Raw genomic sequence first — 22,075 nt, 5'->3', positions numbered from 1 at the left:
ATATTGTCATCCCTCTCTAACTCTTACCGTATTAGTTAGTTTGACCGTGCATACCAGTTCCCATAATTTCATAATCTATTATTGAGCAGTTGGAGTTCTTATTTTCTTTAACTTTGCAGAGATCAGCATTCCAGCAGTTAAAAGATGCAATACAGTTCTATATCTTCAGATCACACTGAGTACAATCAAAGGGTCTTACAAGAGCGTAAAGATAACCTGTTAAAAATTCAATCCCATTTATTATTTCTACCCAAAAACTCCTTATCCTGAGACAAAACTGGAAAATATGGGCCTTATCTACATTTATTGTCGGTCATCTCCAACATGTATTACAAACATTACTATCAATGTGGTTAAAACTTGTAGGGGTTAAATACTATTGGAGAGTTTGCAAAAATTATCTTTCAAATTTGTGCTGACTTTCTGCCTGGGGATGTTATTCCAAATCCAGTTCTAAACATCTATTGGAATTTGACAACCCAGCTCTCTCCCAGTTATTTTTATAGGTGATCATTGTAATGTCTCTCTATATAATGATTTTATATATCTTACTCAGCAGACCGAAACCAGGCTTTTAAATACATTAATGTTGCTGCCTTGAAATATCCTTTATGGATGAGAAGGATAATCAATTTCTTAATTATTTTTAGCAATCCCCCCCCCCCAATAACTCTTGGGTTTTTTCCCATTTCATGTAAAGTTTATAAGCAGATTTTGCAAATCTTCAAGTATCGTTGGTGATGACCCCCAGTGATATCCCATACTGCCAAGAACAAAATCAAGATTTGGGGGAGCATTACCCTTTTTGTCTTATCTTATAGGAGACAGGACTAATAAGCAAATATTGGCAATTTCCACTCCCTTTTCTGTTTTCATTGGAATTCTCCAACACTCTTACACTCCCCCCTGCAAAAAATTGTTGTTCTGTTGTGTTGATTAATTTAGGGTGACTCATGGAAACAACCAAGCTGCAGTTTGAGGCTGCAACCAATAAATGATGAACACATGTGTGTTAATTGGACATCAGAAGCTGTCACTAACAGTTTTAAAACCCAACAAATCTTCTTCAAGCATGTTTAAGTATTGATTTTAAATTTGTGTAGAAAGTGTCAGGGCTGACGGGGCTTCCTCTCTACACAGCAATCACTGACGTTTTTATGGACTTTATTTACAGTATTTACAACGGGCAATTAGCACGTAATGATCATCCATCAGAGTCACTCAGTTCAGATCTCTGTCCCCCTCCCCCTGGTCCCCCTCCAGGGAACTGGAAACCACTGGCTCATCCCTGACAGAAAGGATTTATTCTAGTATATTACATATACATTTTTAATGTATTTTTTCTTTTGCAGGCATGTTGCAATGCAGCCCCATGTCAGTTCGAGACCAGGCACAGATATTCAGGCTGTTCTGTCACGAGAGCCAAAGAGTTTTCCATGACCGTCTCATCTGTAACGAAGATAAACAATATTTTTATTCCATGTTAGCTGACATGGCCAGTAAGGATACTTACTTTACTAGTATATATTATATTTAATCTGCATACTTCATGCTTGCACAATTAATTTAACCCACCTATTTTACATTGTAGGCAAATATTTTGGAATCCCTGTTGATCCAGACTCATTTGTGACTAAACCAATCATATTTGGTGACTACATAAAGGTGAGGAATCCGTAGAAAATAAAACTGGATAGAATGATGCCTTTATGATTTGATTTCTATAAAATTGGACTCTTGTTTTTGAGGTACAAAGACATAATGTGACCTGTAAAGTAAATGAACTCTGCTGTAGAATTTAGGTGGTATTTTTAGGGTGAGATTTAGTGCGGTTCTTATGCCAGATTGATAAAAGTAAAAAAAATTATATTGCAATATGATAAAAAATGCTAAGAATTAAAATATGTTTTCCTCATCCTGGATGCATATGAAGCATTTCCTCCACTTGCGGGAAATCTTTGGGAGGAGAAAAGGGTAAGAAGTAAACCCTACTCAAATCTGGAGTGGAGTCACTAAGATGGTTGGGTGGCACCTTGTACACCTCCTTCCAGCAACTCCTGCAGCCAGGCTGCGGCCAAACATATTGCTCTGCTTTCCTTTGGGCTATAGCAGCGAAGTTGAGAGGGGGGGTCTTGTCATCTGGGCAGCCCAGGCCTCTATACGTCCATCCTGCCCAGGCGTGCACCCTGGGGAGGTCACTTCAGCGCTGCAATGGTTTGACTTCATCCCTGGATGCGCACTCCATTATCTCTTGAGACAGATGGATGCCAACAATAACATCTGCGCTGTGGTTAAACCACTGAGCCTAGAGCTTGCTGATCAGAAGGTCGGCGGTTCGAATCCCTGTGACGGGGTGAGCTCCCGTTGCTCGGTCCCAGCTCCTGCCAACCTAGCAGTTCGAAAGCACGTCAAAATGCAAGTAGATAAATAGGAACCACTACAGCGGGAAGGTAAGCAGTGTTTCCGTGTGCTGCTCTGGATCGCCAGGAGCGGCTTTGTCATGCTGGCCACATGACCTGGAAGCTATACGCCGGCTCCCTCGGCCAATAATGCGAGATGAGTGCGCAACCCCAGAGTCGGTCACGACTGGACCTAATGGTCAGGGGTCCCTTTACCTATATAAGAATTTTAAAAAAATAGTATTATGAGGCCTTGGATCGAGCTTGCAAATAATTCTTGAATGTGAATTATCTTGAATGTGAGCAGCACCAAGAACATTGCCATCAGTTAACTGAATAAAGTGGAAAAATTAGCCGGCCGGCTTGACACCTGATATTTATTTGAATAGTCCTTTTCTTCTGTCAGCTTCTGGAGCGAGTGTGTTTTCTGCTGGCCACAGACAACTTAGCTGGCCTCATTCCTAGACCCCCAGCAGCAGTTTTGGGGCTGAGATATCGCTCATAAATAAATAGTGGAGGCTGCTAGGACTCCCCGACAATTTTCATAAGAAACATTAGTCACTTGAATGTTGCCTGTACTATGGAGCTGCAGTTTTCTCAGATGTGAAATGTCCATTAAAGTAAAAGGAGCCGTCACATTCAGCAATAGGTTCTGAACCAACTTCAGAGCTGACAGATCAAATCAATGCAGAAAGCAAACAGCTAGTCACCAGATGGCAGTGGCACAGGCATATGGAAGGAACATGTTGGGGTTTTCTTGCTCCTTCGCATTGGAATCTTTCCTAGAGCAATAGCTGCAGCCTTGAGATATAAACCTCAGTGCATCTAATTGCCAGATATTTACCTACATAAATATGGTTTGTGTTCATGAAACTGTATTTCCTCCAACAGAGGTTTGATGAAAGAAAACTGCTCAGTGGCAAGTGATTTCAATCATAAATTGTGGAAAGGATGATAAATAATATGAATGGATATATAGTGTCGATTTCTTTTATTTTAATTTTTTAACAAAGTAATAATAGTAAATAAATTACAATTAAAATGTGCACCCCACCCCCAAGACCATTCCATTCTAACTATCCAACCTTTCAAAATTTCAACACCTCTTGCAATGGTTTGACTCCTTTCCATTTTAACAGTACAAATCCTACAAACACCTACATGTTCCCTATCTCCTACATGTTCCCTATCTTACCTTAATGGCACATGTTAATTTATCATTAATAGCTATATCCCTCACCTCTTTATACCATTCTTCCATTTTATATTCTGCTTGCCCCTTCCACTTCCTAGCTATGATAACTCGTGCAGCTGTCAGTAAATTTGTGAGCAAGTCCTTCGTAGCCTGTGAAACTTCCACCCCACTGTAAATTGATAATAATGCTACCTCTGGACTTTTGGTCAGCTTTAACCCAGTGATTTCTGTTATCTCCTTAAACACCCTTTGCCAGAAAAACTGTACATATTTACACCCCGTGTCTATTTCTTTTAGTCATTCAAAGGAGTGGAGATGATCCTCAGTAAACTTTCCAGGAGGATTGCTTAGAAAAGCAGCCATCATACAGATATTCCCCACAAGAAAGACAAAACATATTTTCAATAATATTTAACATACTCTTAGTATGGTCAGAAAAGGGCAACCTTTCTGGATAGTGCAAGCGCTGCTGACTATAAGGAATGTTCCTAACTTTTGGATATTGTAGATTTGTCCTGGTCTGGTCTTTTGTTTTGTAGCTGTGTGATTTGTGCTCATATTGTGATGGGACTAAATTTAAATAATATAATTGCAGGTAGATCAGGTAATTGAATATCTGGTAGCCTAAAAACCATTGGACATGATCCATTCCCAGATGGTCACTGCTGCACAGTAAATAAGCCCTCTTTCCTTTCTCATTAGCTGACCAATGAGCACCCTACAGCTTATTCTTGTGGCTGGAAGGTGAAATGCACAAGTTATGACTTTCAGTGTGCATACAAATAGCACATGCCAAAGAGCATACGTAACTGATCTAGGAAGGAACGGAAAGGTTAAAAAAAACAAAACCAAATGGCTGATGTGATCTGGTGTTCCCAGGCATGGCTGATTGGGATCTCCTCTCACATGAGCTAATAAACTCACGGAGGAAAGGATTGTCTCCCTAATTTGTAATATTCACACATATGCCCAACATGAGAAGTAATGATTTCCCAAGAGTCTGCAAAAATTTCACATAATTAATTGGCTCACATTTCTATTGACTTTGACTCACTCCTATCACCATTAAGCTATGCTTTTTTGCAGTCCTCATTTGCTGGGGTAGCATATTTCCATTCCTTTTGATCACAATCTTATTTTCCTTATATGTTCATTTTAGATTGGAGTTGAGAAAGCTGAACGCATTTATGAAGAGCTAACTGACCTAGAAAAGATTATGGCGGTTCTGCAAGACTATCTGGATGATTATAATATAACAAACGCTAAGGAAACCAAACTGGTATTCTTCCAAGATGCTATAGAGCATGTTTCAAGGTAAATGATTACACTGCCATTAACCAAATATTAGTAATATAAATGAGTTAATACTATAGTAATAAACTAATGACAGCATGCCCATATAAAGTGTAAAGTACATTTCTGTAAATAAGTTCCTTGCTTTATTTTTTAAAAAACCCAGTTTTTATTGAAGATTTTCTTGATTCACAAAAGTACGTGCAATGTCTCTTATTTCAAGTTGTAAAGTCTTTTCTAGAGCTCAGTTACATTTGTTTTGATACATTAGTGTTGAGTACAGTATAAGGTTGGGGAAGAAGAGCTGGGGAGTGGAGGAGTGGTGTGCTGAAACTTATATTCCTTTTTACAGTGTACGTGTGGGGTTTTGTGTCAACGTCAGCTGAATAGGTTCTGTTTCTGTTCGCTTGTTCTACTTCCTTGATACTGAGAGGGATTGGGAGGGCCCAGGGTGTGGCTGGCTGTGATGAGGTTTGTGTTTCAGCAGTGGCAAGCCAAGGCAGGGGGAGGCTTCAGTGGCACCCTGGACAGCTCCACAGAGGACTTAGGCTGGGGACTTCATAAGAGCAGACCTCGGGTGATATTTCAGTGGCAGGCATCAGACTGAGCCTTAAATAGTTGCTAACTTTGCCTTCCATGAAAGGAGCCTGTTCATCTGAAAGGGTGCAGTCTGCTTTCGGAGTCCTTTGCTGCAATGCAGCAGGAGAAGAAGTGGTCATACAATGACTTCTGTGCTGGAGTTTTCAAGAGAAGGGCATTGCGACCTCTCTGGGCTGGAGAGGTACCTGCACAATGGGCTTCTCCTGAGCAAGGAGTTCTGGTTTAGTGTATAGATTTGGGAATTGTCCCGGTGTGCATGAATTACATAGGTAGTTTGGGTCTTTAAAACATAGATAGAAATGTCTGTGTGACTGAGTATAATGAGCCCATTGCTCAAGTTCAGAATGGCAAAGGGAAAACTCTTTATTGCTGGAGGCCCTCCTTTTTGTAGGCCCTCCTTTTATACTGCTGTGCTGCTTTAGTAAGATGTCAGTAAATGAGGAGGGTAGTGGGAAAAGGCTCTTGCTTATATCTCTTGCTCATATGAATGCTAACAATTTTGAATTTATTTTCAATTTCCCTCACAGAATTGCTCGAATGATTCGCCAGGAAAGAGGAAATGCCCTTCTTGTCGGAGTTGGAGGCACGGGCAAGCAGTCTCTAACTAGACTCGCCTCTCACATATGTGGCTACAAATGCTTTCAAATAGAACTAAGCCGTGGTTATAATTACGACACTTTTCATGAGGACCTTAGGAAGCTATATAAAATGGCAGGGGTTGAAGACAAAGATATGGTTTTCCTTTTCACGGACACGCAGGTATGAATAGCTGAAATAAAAATTAAATTCACTTTCTGCTTGCAGCTAAAATCTTATCTGTGTAATAAAATGCTACCTGATTTATACAGTGTTGTTTATACAACCAAAATGATTCAGAAAGGGAATAATAAAGCTTCATAAAATAACTAAAGGTCAAATAACTCATAGAAATAGCAAACATTTTTAAGGAAGATATATGAAGCTTTTTATTAAAATTTTGATTGCTAAAATGTTTTAAGCAGGAGCTAGAAAGGAGGTTGCCTAGCTAAATGATCAGTGACTGCCACATAGTAATTAAGGGGATTTTCTCCTTTAGTTCTGGGTGTTGGAAGGTTGGATGTGGGATTAAGGTTCTGTGGGCAGGATTCACCTAACAAGCCCATCAGAAGAAGCCCTGTGCGACAGCTTCCACCTGTGCATTGGAGCTTCCCACCTCTCCTCCCCTTTCAGCCCCCTAAATTGGGTCGGCAAGTCAGGAGAACCCCCAGAGCAATTGTGTGAGAGGGAAGGGGGGGGGATCATGCCATCTAGCAAGCTGGTATGGTCCCTCAGACAGAACGCTTATAGAAGTGTGGTGTTGAATTCCACTTGGTTCTGTGTACACGTGAATAGGATTGCCCGGTTTGACAGCGTAGTAATAAAACTACAGAATGATCATAAAAAATGACTTGCTAATCAAGAAAGTTTAAATTCCCATGTAGGCCTCTTGGCCTCAGAAGCTCTTCATGAAATGCCTGCTAAATCTCTGCTGGTCTAAGAGCATTCCGCAGCATGGGACTGGCGGCACTAAATTAGGTCAGGTTTCCTTCCTTCAATATTTACAGGTGATAGATATCACAAGATATGTCACCTTGAGAGATTGTTCAGGCTTTGAAAAGCTCATTGCAGGGACTACTCAGATCTGAGGAACTCTGGGTACCATTTAAGTCATAAGTTCAGTAGCAGCTCAAATGGGAAACAGGCTTGGTTATAGAAAAATCATGGGCTATATGGAAACGGATGTGAAAATCCACAGTGCAGGCCCCAACATTGTGCAATCATGTGGAAAGCTGGTGGTGGTTCTCCAGGAGGCAGTAACTACTGTGAAAGCCCCAAATAAGGCACAGAGCTGCCATCTTTGAATGCACTGTATACCCAAACAAAGCCTCTCTGATCTGCTTAGAGGCCTCGTCCTTGGAGCTCCCAATTTCACCAGCCTAGAACTAGCATATTACAGTTTTTGAATAACTTCCCTTTGCTGCAAAAAAAAAACAAAAAACCCTCTTTCCCCCAACCTGCCCAGCTCAGTGTGAGCTAGCAGGCTGGCCTTTGAATGCAGTGGTGGACCTGCCACTGCACTTCAACCCACTGCATTCCAGGCCCAGTTTTGATTGACTTGTAAGTCAGGATCCTATGCACTCCCACCAGCAAAGTGGAGGTGATACTAATTGGAAAAGATGCAGAAAAAGCCAACCAAAATGATCACTGGCCTGGAGCAACTCCCCTATGAGAAAAGATTACAGCATCTGGAGCTTTTTAATTTAGGGAAAGAGAGTTGGGGGGGAGAGAGAGAGTAAGAGCAGGTATATAAAATAAGGTGTAGAAAGTAGACAAAAAAGTATACTTCTTCCTTGCCTCATAATACTTGAACCTGGAGTCATCTAGTGAAGCTGAACAGTAAAATATTCGGGACAGACTCTTCTTATATTCTAACTTTAGAGCAAATAAAAGGTTTTTTTTTTAGTGATTTGCTGATACTTTTATTTTTGGAAGGTGGAGTTGCTGTTTTTAACTCTGCAACACCTTTTCTTCAAAACTGATATTTGCTAAATCTGTAGATTGTTGTAGAGGAATTTCTAGAAGATATAAACAACATTTTGAATTCTGGAGAGGTGCCTAATCTGTTTGAAAAAGACGAGCTGGAGTTTGTTATGGCAGCTACCCGACCCAAAGCAAAAGAAGCTGGTATACCAGAGGGCAACAGAGATGAGGTAGGACACATTATAAATACTACCTTAAATGCATTATATTAACTTTTTTGGAGGGGACATAGACAATATTTAAATAACTGTACATATTCTTACACCTGTAATTTTCAGCTACAAAAGAAGAGGACATTTTCCTGTTGCTGCTGTTCTCAGCCTGTATCAGAGATTAAACTCGTGGGTTAGATATGGAAATATCCCATAAAGTCACCCAACCTACAGCTTTTTACAGTTTATGAGTGTCCTCAATTTTATTTGTGCTAACAACCTAATTACTGCCGTGCTTTCTTCTTATCCTTGAATTAACATTCATGACTGTCTTTTCTCAGGTATTTCAGTTCTTCATTAGTCGAGTTCGCCAGAAGCTACATATTGTTCTGTGCATGAGCCCTGTAGGAGACGCTTTTCGAGCACGCTGTCGAATGTTTCCATCACTTGTGAATTGCTGCACTATTGATTGGTTTGTGCAGGTAACTAATTTCAGTTTTGTTGAGAAGTCTGGCTGACACATAATTATTATATTTGATTGAAATGTCTCGTTTTATTCCATTGAAATGTTTTCCTTGAACAACGACCTCCGCAAAATTTCAGCTCCAGTCGAAGTTGCAATGCTGAGTCTGAGCCTATTGGCTAAGAGACAGAGCTACAAATCAGGAAACCCCTGGTTTGAACCTCAACTCTTAGTCATAAATTCACTAGTGGGATTTAACCTCAGCCCTCATAGCCATTGTGGAAATGATCAGACTGACTGACCTACCCATTGAAAGGCTGCAACAAGATAAATGAATGTAGAGGGTTTGAAGTGTGATCCGAATTCTAGAATAGAATTTACTTGGTTTAAAAGAGGCATGACAGAAATTAACCCACACACCAAAAAGCATGAAAATGGTAAGTTAACGCACACACTTTACATGTCATGTAAACAGTAAACATGTTGTTCTATTGTCTTACAAGTTGTGCTAGCTTGCAACTCTGTCTCCTGGTGCCCACACAGTCTTTCAGCCTGCTAGAATGTAAAGCACCTCTGATATTGCAGTCATTTTGGGGGGTGGGGCGGGGAGAGAAACACCACCAAAACCCTGATGGAAAAGGCTTGAGGCACTGAATGAATAACTGGCGGGAGATTATCCAGGTAATTTTTAAAATCTCTTTTTCAGTGGCCCAGAGAAGCACTTAATTCTGTATCAAGGACTTTTTTCCTGCACATTGACCTTGGAAGTGAACGTATGAAAGAAAAACTTTCCAAAATGTGTGTAGACATTCACATGAGTGTGACAGAGATGGCCGAACAGTACTATGCTGAGCTCCGACGGCGCTACTACACAACGCCCACTTCCTATTTAGAGTTAATCAACCTTTATTTATCCATGCTGGGTGAAAAAAGGAAGCAGCTTGTTTCAGTAGGTTGAATTTTATTAGTAAGAATCTATGCCTTCTTTCCCTTTAATGTTATTTTACTTCTTGCTTGTAAAAATAGCATACATGTTGTTGGGTCCCCCTTATAAGAAATGCCTTTAACATTTGCTTTTTTCACTCCAGGCCTAGATGGTGTGTGTCTTCATGAGAAATCCAAGTTCTTGTTAATTTCCTCTATCATCCACTCGCACTAAAAAGACTTAAAATTATACAGTGCCAGTGATCTTAGTGATGCTACTACCCACAAGTGACAAGAGACTGCAGTGCAGTCGTTTTACATATAGGCATTTGTAATCGGTGACATCAGCTGAGATAAATGGCCATTAAAAAAAATAATCCTAGCTCTTTATGATCTTCTTAATTATTTCTTAGGCTCGGGATCGTGTGAAGAATGGCGTAACTAAACTGTTAGAGACAAATGTACTCGTTGATAAAATGAAATTAGACCTATCAGCTTTGGAGCCAGTCCTCAAGGAGAAATCTGTGGATGTTGAGGCACTGATGGAAAAGTTAGCAGTGGATCAAGAAAATGCTGATCAGGTGCAAAGCACTATCTGTTCTTCGTTATGTACATACATATGTTATTCTTTATGTTTATCATATCTTTAGCAGTGGTGTGTCTTTGAAACAGACTGGATTTTTACTACTCAGTGTTTCCTAGACGGCACAATTAACTTAAGAATTCAGTAGTCCCCCAATAATGAGAAAGGATGAAAGGTGCTGGGGGTGGCATGCAAAGTACTGACTCTTAGACCATGGGTAGCTAATATGGGTCCCTCTAGGTCAGGCATGGCCAAATTTGTCCCTCCAGCTGTTTTGGGACTACTGTTCCCATCATCCCTGACCACTGGTCCTGTTAGCTAGGGATGATGGGAGTTGTAGTCCCAAAACAGTTGGAGTGCCAAGTTCGGCCATGCCTGCTCTAGGTGACGTTGGACCCCCAACTACCATCATCTCAGATAACTGGACATGCTAGCTGATGGGAGTTTTAATCCAACAAGATATGGAGGGCACCATGTCCGCTACCCTGTGTTAGATCATTGTTCCACATGACTTAATGCTGGTCATGGTTCTTTGAACTCCCACTTTACTGAAATGGCAAGGGATAGTACAATCATAAGCATCTTTACTCAGAAGTAAGCTTTGCTGAGTTCAATGTAGCTTTCTCCCTAGTGAGTGAGTTCAGGACTGAAGCCTGGTCTATTGCCCTTTTAGTTCTGATAAAGTACATCTATTCAAACTATTCAGAGCAGTGCTACTAGGAATGTTGATTGTTTTAGAACAGGAAGATCTCAAAGGCAGTACAACCTCCATTGGTGACTAAATCACAGAATTGCATGGTAGTTCACAATCTTACTGCACATTGCGTTTCTATTTTGTTTCCTTATTTTCTGAATTAGGAAAACCAAATATAAAGTAAGAAAAATGTTCACATTTTTAATAGCTGTTATTCATTTGGTAAAGATGTATTTGGCCATTCCCACCCCCCAGGTTCAGCGTGTCGTTCTAGAAGACGAAGCTGTTGCAAAAGTAAAAGCGGAGGAAACTCAGGCAATAGCTGATGATGCTCAGCGCGATTTGGATGAGGCTCTTCCAGCTCTGGACGCGGCTAACAAAGCTCTTGACTCTTTAGATAAAGCAGATATTTCTGAAATCAGAGTTTTCACTAAGCCGCCTGATCTTGTCATGACAGTAATGGAAGCTATCTGCATTCTTCTAAATGCAAAGTAAGCTAGCACCTCACCCACATACTTGATTTTTAGGTTTGATTTCATGTGAAATGATGCTCATTTCCTAGAGCACTTTCCAACCAAGAGAGTCATGTTCCCCTCCGCAGTGCAGCACACATGCGTGGTATCCTTATGCTTCAAGGTTTCTTGCCAGTACCTGAGGCTGTGGGGAAACACAGAGCACAATGGCATCCTGGTACAAGTATACATTTTGAATTACAAAGTGTTACAGGTGAAGAGGAGCAGATTTGAGATTGTTATTTCAGCAGCAGCCACACATCCTCCATTCCTTCCATTCTGTTCTTGATCTCAGAAATACTGCCAAATATTATGAAGGAGACGTGTGTGTGTGTGTGATGATACTAATGATACAATGATGATGATACTAATTAGCATTGGGGGGATAAAAATTAAGAACTCAAATTTAATTGGGCATGACAAACTATAATTGTGGTTTTGATGTGTGGGAATAGTCAGAACTCCCTAGTGGTAAAGCACGTCTATTTAGATGAGCTTGGGCCAAATTCTGACTTTCTCCTCCAAATCAGCTAATTATTAGGGAGTTTGATCATGCTGCTATATGCTTCAGGCAAAGTCAGCCATTGATGAATATCCCAAAGGAATCTAAGGATGCGTTGCATCAAGTACATTTATCAGAAAGAAAATGAAAGCCACTGCAAATATTGGTATAATATTTGAAAGAACAAAGAGCCAAGTTTTCAAAGGTCAATTTGTTTACCCTTTTAAACCTTTTTCCAAAGTGTGACGACTCCCTTGGATGTTTCAAAATGACCCAAAAAGGGAAATGCTAATATCAAAGCAGCACAGAAACACGTCTTGCATATTGCAACGCCTCCTGTAAGAACCACTTAGTACTCGGCAGTGTGCAGAGCTGTTGTATGGTGTGGAATTGGGTAGGAAAGTGCATGATGGACACTGGGTGAGGGACTGGGTACTTTATGTTGGCTTATCATCATGGAATCCTATGGGCATCTCAGCCACCATGAAGTTATCTAGGTTTTCACAATTCCACATGCCTTTTATTTGGGGGAAATTTTTTCCAATGGACTCTGCAGTTGGCTCTGCTTTGCTCACTAAGAATATCCTAGTAAAGGTAAAGGTAAAGGGACCCCTGACCATTAGGTCCAGTCGTGGACGACCCTGTGGTTGCTGCGCTCATCTCGCTTTACTGGCCGAGGGAGCCAGCATACAGCTTCTAAGCATGACTAAGCTGCTTCTGGCGAACCAGAGCAGCGCACGGAAACGCTGTTTACTTTCCCGCCGAAGCGGTACGTATTTATCTACTTGCACTTGAACGTGCTTTTGAACTGCTAGGTTGGCAGGAGCAGGGACTGAGCAACGGGAGCTCACCCTGTCGTGGGGATTCGAACCGCCGACCTTCTGATCGGCAAACCCTAGGCTCTGTGGTTTAACCCACAGCGCCACCCGCGTCCCTCGTAGGATGGCCCAACAATGGGCAACGCTGCCATCTAGTGTCCAAAGGTAGCAAAATTGACTTGTGGTCAAATCTGGTCTCCTGAGATTTCTCCAAAGTTCATTTGCCTTTCCTTATGTCTCCTCAGTCACTGCTTTCCTTCTCCTTAGCCACTTTCTTCCCCCTCTTTCCCTGTACTATTGATTATGAATAACAGCATGACAAGACTGCTAAAATAGCCACAAGGACAACGTGGCTTATTCCTGAGTGCATAGGATTGACCTGCACATTTTATATATATATGTAGCGTGCATAAATAGCTGGTGGTTCATGTCTTAGATACAGTACCACCTTTTCTTAGATATACACCATGCAATGAGATCAGTTTGCTCTGTATTCCTCCTTTAACTACAGTGAGAATTGAAGTACAGTGCACTTTTTTAGTTGTGGTGCCCACCCTTTGGAAATTTCTGCCTAAGGAAGATCCATTCAACTCTATACAGGTTTTGCCACCAGCTAGAATCATTTATCTCCTATGGAAGCTTCCAAGCCTTTGTTGATTGCTGATAGCTTTTATTAGATTTGTGCTGCTTATGGCTTTATTAGTTATTGGGATGGATCCAATATATTTTACTGGAAGCCGCCCAGCCAGATGGGCGGGTTATAAATAATGTTGTTGTTGTTGTTAATAGGTGCTGTGGGTTAAACCACAGAGCCTTGGGCTTGCCGATCAGAAGGTTGGCAGTTCGAATCCTCGCGATAGGGTGAGCTCCCGTTGTTCGGTCCCAGCTCCTGCCCACCTAGCAGTTCAAAAGCACGTCAAAGTGCAAGTAGATAAATAGGCAGGAAGGTAAACGGTGTTTCTGTGTGCTGCTCTGGTTCTCTAGAAGCAGCTTAGTCATGCTGGCCACATGACCCGGAAGCTTTCTGCGGACAAACACTGGCTCCCTTGGCCTATAGAGCAAGATGAGCGCACAACCCCAGAGTCATTGGACCTAACGGTCAGGGGTACCTTTACCTTTACCTTTTTGCATGTATTCTCTAAATTAAGTCTCACCAAATTCAATTCCATCTCCAGTGTACATAGGATTGAATCTTAAGTTTGTTGAACTTGGTACCCATACCTAAAATAATGATATTATGTATTTTAACAGTTTTAACAGCAGCAACCTAGAAGGCACGTTCCTGTAGAGGACCAGCAACTTTGGCAGCCAGTTCTGCAAGTGTCTCTCTGGATTAGATGAAATCTGTAGAAGTGCCACTTGACTTTGAATTCATATTATCACAAAAATTTAGCGGCAGCACGAGGCATCAAAGCTGTTTCCTTTCTTCATATCTTCTTCCCAAGGCCTGCCTCAGTGCTTTTAAGTTTCTTCTCTTCTTCAAGTTAATGCAATGTGCTTTGGAAATGTAATTGCCAGTTAGTTTTTTACCAAGTATAAATTTCATCCTAGCATTGGTAATAAAGCATGGAAATTTCAAAAATACATGAGACTGCATTAGTTAATATATTCTCTGGGGCATATATTTCTAAATTCCACCACTTCTTTTAATCTTTCAGGCCTGACTGGGCAACAGCAAAACAGCTTCTTGGAGACTCCACTTTCCTGAGAAGGCTATTAGAATATGATAAAGAAAATATAAGCCGTCAAGTATTGCTTAAGCTTCAGAAATATATCAACAACCCCGATTTTGTACCGGAAAAAGTAGAGAAAGTGTCAAAGGCATGCAAGTCTATGTGTATGTGGGTGAGAGCTATGGATTTATACTCTCGAATTGTCAAGGTTGTGGAGCCAAAAAGGCAGAAGTTAAATGCTGCACAGGTGCTTGTTTTTTCAATGTTATTTTGTATGTTTTATTTAATACTGAATGGAAAAAAAGAAATTTCCTTTCATCTGTGACATTTTTTGGGTCTTTTCTGGGGCTAGCTGTTTTGCTAATGAATGAGAAGAGATTTCTCTTGCTAGAGGTAAAATAAAAAATTCCTTCAGTAGCACCTTAAAGACCAACTAAGTTTTTATTTTGCTAGAGGAAATGACATTATTTAGGAGTATCCCTTCCGCCTAGCAGAAGGCACAGCCAGCCTGCTGATTGACTCCTCCATGGGGATGCGATACTCCCTGCCCCAAAACCAGCCCTGTCTTGGGTTATGAAAGCCACCTTGTCCTCAGTAGGCCCATGTTTGCAGTGCATTTTTTTCTCATCTCTCACTTCCCCCTCTTCCCTACACATCCTGGCCAAGAGGACAAGGGTCTTTATGGGTGGAAAAGATTGTTAAAAACTGCCTGCTTCCTCAGACCACAACCAACAACTCCAGACCCTGCCAGATGTTATTGCCTGGATCAAGCTGACAAGGTTGGGCTCATGTCTGCGTGTCCTTGTGTGAGCTGCAGCTGTTGAGCAGGCTTAACAGATAATCCAGTGTGCACTCTCTCCCCACCCCCACCCCCGGGTTGTGCTTTCTCTCCTGACCAGTAGGGCTGGATCTATAGGCTGCTGTTTTGGCACAAGACTTTGCTGCTGCTCAGAAGTGCCATCTTACACCCAAGATTGAGGGGGCCTGGTGCATGTTGTGATATCATACATGTCACACGCTGGTGACGTCATGTGCCCAGCATGTTTTGCACACAGGTGACATCTAATTGCCAGGAGGAGACCAAGCACTGAGCCCAGCGCGGCTTCAATGGCTGTTGGCTCCTCCTCTCTCACGTTCAGGAGGAGCTTGCTCTACATTCGGCCTCTTCCGCCCCCTCAACGCCCCCTGCCAACAGATATTGAGGGGGTCAAAGACAACCTTGACTCTATAGAGTTGGCACTCCTGGTGCTGCCTTGGTCATAACTGCCCAATGTCCAATGGTTAAAGAGTTGGATGTGGAAATCTGAGGCCTATGTTCAAAGTCCAGTTCAGTCCTAGAAAGTGTTGCATGATCCCAAGGAAGTCGCTATCAGTGTATAGTATGGAAGAGCATCAGGCATTTTCCTTAACAGAACTGTTGTGCAAATGAACAAAACACGTTGCACAAAGCATTTGGCACAACAGTAATAAGCACCCATTTTTTTTTACTACCGATTAGGCAGAACTTGATGCGACTTTGGCTACCCTTCGTGCTAAGCAAAAAAAATTGAGGCAAGTGGAAGAACAAATTCAGGAATTGCAAGACCAATATGAAAGAAGTTTGGAAGAAAAAGAGGGTCTTGGTAAGTGGCTGTTTTAAAGACTATGAAAATAACGTTACAGTAATGCTTCAGATATATTTTTTCACTGTATGGGGCTAACTAAATCTGAAAACTCTCATTGAGTCTATTGTACTAATCACAGATGCTGAATCATATCTTGGAGCCGTACACAAAGCCTAGTGATAGGTTGGAGATCTACTGGAATCCTTTTGTAACCTTAAACTTGCCACACACCAATACAAAAAAATAAAACAAAGAGCTAAAATCTTGCTTATGCTTTACAGCATAATGCTAATCATGCCTACCCAGAAGTAAGTCCTGTTGAATTCACTGAGGCTTACTCCCAGATTTGTGGGGTTCAGATTGCAGCCTTAGTTGTCAGGAATGCCTGCTGGTGTTTCCGCAATTAGCCATCCAGAAGACTCTGATCTACAAACATGTTAAGAATGTAAGCTTGTTCGTACATCTAAAATTTCTCACGTGCAAGAAGTGTGTCATTCTCTTTAGCCAACATACAAATCCATTTATCAGGGCATCTTTTTATATATTAAAAAAATGTTTTTATTTCAAATATTTACACAAAACTTGACAATGGTCATACACCAGAAGGCAGATCATGCTATGTAACAATCTATTGCATACATAGGAATTACATAAAATATGAGTTGTTGTTGTCCAAGCAGATCTTTCCTTAGAGAATCCTTTTCAGAAAAGCTCTGGGGAGTGAAACTTCCAAGGAAACACTAGAGAACAGAATAACTCTAAATGAATTTGTGGGAGAATGTGTCAGTGATGGGGGCATCTGTTGAAATAATTTTTTACTTCCAGCCTTTATATCTCTGGAGTCCTGTACAGGTTTTTGAGGAGGCTCAGACTTGAGCAACTTATTTTAGTTTGCATATGAAGATACATACCCAAGGATAGAGTGTTTGTAAGGAATTAGGCTAGGAGCTGTCAACAAAGAACAAAGGATTCACTTGCCATATTCTGATTTTCTGTGACATTTCTAACTCTGTACATGCAATCCTTTATTACATAAAGAGGTCTAAAGAATGGCTTGCAAAAAAACAACTTACTGTACTACTGTTTTAAAATAAACAGTCTAGTAATTTTCACTCTATTTAGCAAGGACCATGGCACTGACTCAAGCTCGCCTCAATCGAGCTGGAAAACTTACAGCTGCATTAGGAGATGAACAGGTCCGGTGGGAAGAGAGTATTTTGAATTTTGAGGCGGAGATTTCAAACATCACTGGAAATGTGTTCATAGCTGCAGCTTGTGTAGCCTACTATGGAGCCTTTACAGCACATTATAGGCAACTGGTGAGTAAAAATAACACTTCTTTCTCTGTACCATGATTTTTGTGGATATGCCTGTGGGCTTTTTTCATTGTTAAAATCGTGTACTTTACAGAGACTCTTGTCTGTTTGATAACGAAACAGAACCCTCCAAATAAATGTAAAACAGTATAGCCACATTGGAAGAACTGGAACAACTCTGCACAATAGGCCCTTTTCTCCAGCCAAAGAGTGAATTACCCTTTTCTTCATTGCAAATGGTTGAGCTTGGCTTAATTAAACAGTTATCCAATGAGGGGATAGATCTAAAACCTGTGGTCCAGACCCAATAGGAGGAAACATACTGTTACATGCCACACCAAACTCCAGGGGTTCCAAACACTTACCCTTGGAGTGAAGGTCACCAGAGATTGTGGTGTCTGTAGAATAGATGTTTTTACATATACACTTCTTTTTAAATTTTGGCCAATTTAAGCTATTTCTTAAGCTTGAGCTATTTCTGAAGCAAAAATGACACTGTCGACTGCCTGTGTTTTCCCTGACATTTTGCAGTTTTCCCCCTATACACTGCTTGCAGCTGCAGTATTCTGGATATGTCTGGGAAATTCCAGACGTATGGCATTCCTAATGGAGGGGAATCACAGCATTAGCATGTCCATTAGCTTCCCGTTAGGTTTTCAGGAGAGCCCAAAGGTCCAGCACAGAGCATACATGAGCTGCTTCCCGCTCACTCACACACAACTCTGGCTTGTTCTCCTACATAGCAGCTAGGTAAGGCAGGTGGAAGAAAGGCCCACCTGTTTGTTCTATGGCATAGAGGAGGCATCCCCAAACTTCAGCCCTCCAGATGTTTTGGACTACAATTCCCATCTTCCCCGACCACTGGTCCTGTTAGCGGAGGAGTAGTAGTAGTTTAGATTGTATCCCACTTTATCACTACTCTAAGGAGTCTCAAAGCGGCTAACATTCTCCTTTCCCTTGTTGTTGTTGTTTAGTCGTTTAGTCGTGTCCGACTCTTCGTGACCCCATGGACCAGAGCACGCCAGGCACTCCTGTCTTCCATTGCCTCCCGCAGTTTGGTCAAACTCATGTTCATAGCTTCGAGAACACTGTCCAACCATCTCGTCCGCTGTCGTCCCCTTCTCCTTGTGCCCTCCATCTTTCCCAACATCAGGGTCTTTTCCAGGGAGTCTTCTCTTCTCATGATGTGGCCAAAGTATTGGAGCCTCAGCTTCACAATCTGTCCTTCCAGTGAGCACTCAGGGCTGATTTCCTTAAGAATGGATAGGTTTGATCTTCTTGCAGTCCATGGGACTCTCAAGAGTCTCCTCCAGCACCATAATTCAAAAGCATCAATTCTTCGGTGATCAGCCTTCTTTATGGTCCAGCTCTCACTTCCATACATCACTACTGGGAAAACCATAGCTCCTTTCCCTTACTCCCCCACAACAAACACTCTGTGAGGTGAGTGGAGCTGAGAGACTTCAGAGAAGTGTGACTAGCCCAAGGTCACCCAGCAGCTGCACGTGGAGGAGCGGAGACGTGAACCCGGTTCCCCGGATTATGAGTCTACTGCTCTTAACCACTACACCACACTGGCTCTCTTAGCTGTACTTAATTAACCAGCCAAAGCCATTCCTCTGGCAAAGGATCTGGTCTGGCAAAGTTTCCTCTTGTGCATTCTACCCTTATAGATACAGGATCCCACCCTGGTTTTTCCTTGGGGTTCTTTTGGGTTTTTCCGCAGACTACAGAAAGTTCAACTTATTTAAGAACAGCAAAGTATTGATGCCCTTAGTACTAGTCTTCCATACTTTTAAAAGGGCACAGTTTTAATACAAGCAGTGACTTAGCACGCAAATGAACCTCTCACAGCTCAGCGTATGTTCAGTGTAATCTTTGTGGTAGGTGCCATTTTATCACCTCAGGTTAATAGAGCTTTTAATTAACGCCAAAACACTTTTCTAGCTATAATCTTTTAAAATGTTAAAGTATTAGCAAAATATGACAAGGTGTTATTAATGCTATAATGCTAATTTTAAAAATGATGCAAGGCATTTTAAATAAGTGTTAGTATCGTGTTTCTCTTATAGCAATTTGTTGTTTCTTTGTTGTTATTTTTATTTTTTAAAAAAAAGCCTAGCGCCCCCTTCACGGCATTGCCTTTAATCAGCTTGCTAAAGTGTCAGTAATCAGAAAAGTTGTTGGTTGTTGGTTTTTTTAAAAAAAGTTATAGTGTAATAACACATAGCACTCTTAAGGTATTCACTTAAGGATCATATCACTCTGCCCTGTATAGGTAGGGGCTGGACCAGTCAGAGTCCAAAAGGTTATAGGGCTGCTTAGTGAAGGCAGTGGGGGGGGGGAATATCCAATTGGTGGCAGTGCTGACGTTAACAAGGAGGAGTGGGTTGGTTTATCTGGTTGGTTTGGCTCCCTTACCTCTCATGGTAGAGACTACAGTCTGTGGTCACACCATGGAAATTGTTTTGTTTTTGTTTCGTTTTTAAAATGGAAACCCACAAAAACAGTTTCATAATTCAGCCCTCCTCACATCTTCTCACACTTGTATCAGTAGTACTTTTGAAACTAGTTGGTACAGTGGTACCTCGACTTACGAACGACTCGGCAACCGAATTTTTCGACTTACGAATGGGGCAAATGGCCGCACGTTTACAAATTTCTCGACATCCGAATGGAAACCACGGCGGTTTTAGATAGGGTTTTTTCGACTTACGAATTTTTAGATGGGGTTCCTTCGACTTACGAATTTTCCCATTTCCAATGCGTTCCTATGGAAAATCGTGCTTCCAACGGCGCTTTTCAACTTACGAATTTTTCGACCTACGAAGGTGCCTTCGGAACGGATTAAATTTGCAAGTCGAGGCACCACTGTATTATAATTCCTGTGGTACTTCGTTTTCAGCTACCATAGCCAGATATCAGGAGATGAGTTGAGCCAGCCTATTTGTTTTGTTCCTTCCCACCATCAAGACACCTCCCCTTCTGACCATAGCCCTGTGTTACTAACATCCTTATATATCAAACTAGTTGCACTGGGAGCTGGTAAGGTTTCACAAACTCCTTATGGATCCTTACCATTATTGATTCTTGTAGTAGCCCAGTTGTGAACTGATCGACTAACCTTTCCTATATGCTATAACAAAAGTAACCCTCCTTGTTTCTTTCCTTCCTCTCAGTTAATAGATCGCTGGATCAAACAATGTCAGGAACTAGATATTCCTATTAGTCCTGATTTCAGTCTCATAAATATTTTGGGAGATCCTTATGAAATTCGACAATGGAACACTGATGGATTGCCACGGGACTATGTTTCCACTGAGAATGGCATTCTTGTTACACGGGGGCGACGCTGGCCACTCATGATTGACCCCCAAGATCAAGTAAGTTCTCACTTTAAAAATGTTTTGTTTCAATCAGATATCCACAACAGCCATATTCTGTATTATTGGATATTGATATTTTTTTGAAAATGCTAAAGATCATAATTATATTATCCTCCCCAACCTGTTATTTCGTCCATGCCTGCTGCATTATTTCCCTTTCCAGTGTCATTTCCCCTCCTAGAGGAGGATATTGTTGTAGTAGTGATAGAGTAAATTGGGGTTGAATGCAGAAACGAATCCAGGGATCTGCTCACAGCATGCTGTATCTAACTTGATTCTGCTTGCAAGAATGCAGGATGGTTGAGTATTAGTATTATTACATTTATCACCTTATACACAGTCATCTCAAGACAATGTACAATTTAAAAAAAGGAAAAACCAGTTAAGAACACAAAAACCCACCCTATTTTAAATTCTCACTCCAGCTCTAATTGTCATACCAAAAAAGGACAATTTTTGGTCTTCTGGTTCTACTCTATGTTCATACACCATTCCAAGAAGGATGGGAAGAATTAGCATAGCTGTCAAGTTTTCCCTTTTCTCGCGAGGAAGCCTATTCAGCATAAGGGAATTTCCCTTTAAAAAAGGGAGAACTTGACAGCTATGGAATTAGACAGAGCTGTGAAATTTGCATTGTCCATTAAGGGTTGATTATTGGAGGGAAACATCTTAATTCCTTATTTACCATCATAATTATAATATCTTTTAATACACAGGCAAACCGCTGGATAAGAAATAAAGAAATAAACGACGGTTTAAAGATAATTAAGCTTACTGACACTGGTTTCCTGCGTACCCTGGAGAATGCTATTCGTCTAGGGTCACCTGTTCTTCTAGAAGAGGTTTGGATCTTTTTGCAGTACGCTATAAAAATCGTTCATTTCTTGTTCTTTTGTTTATAACTGTTAAACATGATCCACTGGCTCTGACCAGGTACATCCTTGTCGACTATTACAAGAAGCAAAGCATTTAGTACATACAGTGTACCAAGTATCCTGTCATTTGGAGGATAGGTGCAAAAATTCTGAAATTGGGAATATTTTTCTAGCTTTTCATGAACAAAGGAAGGAGAAAAAGAGATATCACACAAGAAGATAGTTTCTTGGTACATTCTTTCTACAGAGAAAGAAGTGGATTTAGAGAAGCAGTCACGAAGGAGAGGAAATGAGAGGTTTATACATTGTATGAATCTTTCTCAAATCAAAAACAAAGGAGAGAGTTAAAACCAGGATATCTCAGTCTTCATGCAGTTTGTTATTATATCATGAAAAACTGTGACCTTGACCTACAGAAAATTAGTCATGCTTACGTCCTGTTGAAATCAATAGGATAATTTGATTGTGACTGACATGATCTGCAGTGGAGTCAGTATTGTTTAGACAATAAATCCATTTATGCACGT

General features: G+C 41.1%; 1 protein-coding gene across 2 annotated transcripts in view; it reads left to right on the top strand.

The window, feature by feature from the left end:
• DNAH6 (dynein axonemal heavy chain 6) overlaps positions 1–22,075 on the top strand; it is a 122,308-nt gene that overhangs the window by 54,742 nt on the left and 45,491 nt on the right. For both annotated transcript variants that reach the window (XM_035141062.2, XM_035141059.2), the window contains 14 exons: positions 1,353–1,499; positions 1,592–1,665; positions 4,754–4,908; positions 6,015–6,246; positions 8,064–8,216; positions 8,540–8,680; positions 9,368–9,610; positions 9,999–10,166; positions 11,118–11,353; positions 14,353–14,614; positions 15,866–15,989; positions 17,094–17,290; positions 20,467–20,670; positions 21,390–21,515. In XM_035141062.2, the coding sequence (XP_034996953.2) occupies positions 1,353–1,499; positions 1,592–1,665; positions 4,754–4,908; positions 6,015–6,246; positions 8,064–8,216; positions 8,540–8,680; positions 9,368–9,610; positions 9,999–10,166; positions 11,118–11,353; positions 14,353–14,614; positions 15,866–15,989; positions 17,094–17,290; positions 20,467–20,670; positions 21,390–21,515 (2,462 nt within the window). The remainder of the gene's footprint in view (positions 1–1,352; positions 1,500–1,591; positions 1,666–4,753; positions 4,909–6,014; positions 6,247–8,063; positions 8,217–8,539; positions 8,681–9,367; positions 9,611–9,998; positions 10,167–11,117; positions 11,354–14,352; positions 14,615–15,865; positions 15,990–17,093; positions 17,291–20,466; positions 20,671–21,389; positions 21,516–22,075) is intronic.

This window comes from Zootoca vivipara, chromosome 16, assembly GCF_963506605.1.
Source record: "Zootoca vivipara chromosome 16, rZooViv1.1, whole genome shotgun sequence".
In the NCBI taxonomy this organism is placed as follows: Eukaryota; Metazoa; Chordata; class Lepidosauria; order Squamata; family Lacertidae; genus Zootoca; species Zootoca vivipara.
Note: the sequence above shows the minus strand (reverse complement) of the source record. Positions and strands in the feature narration are given on the sequence as shown.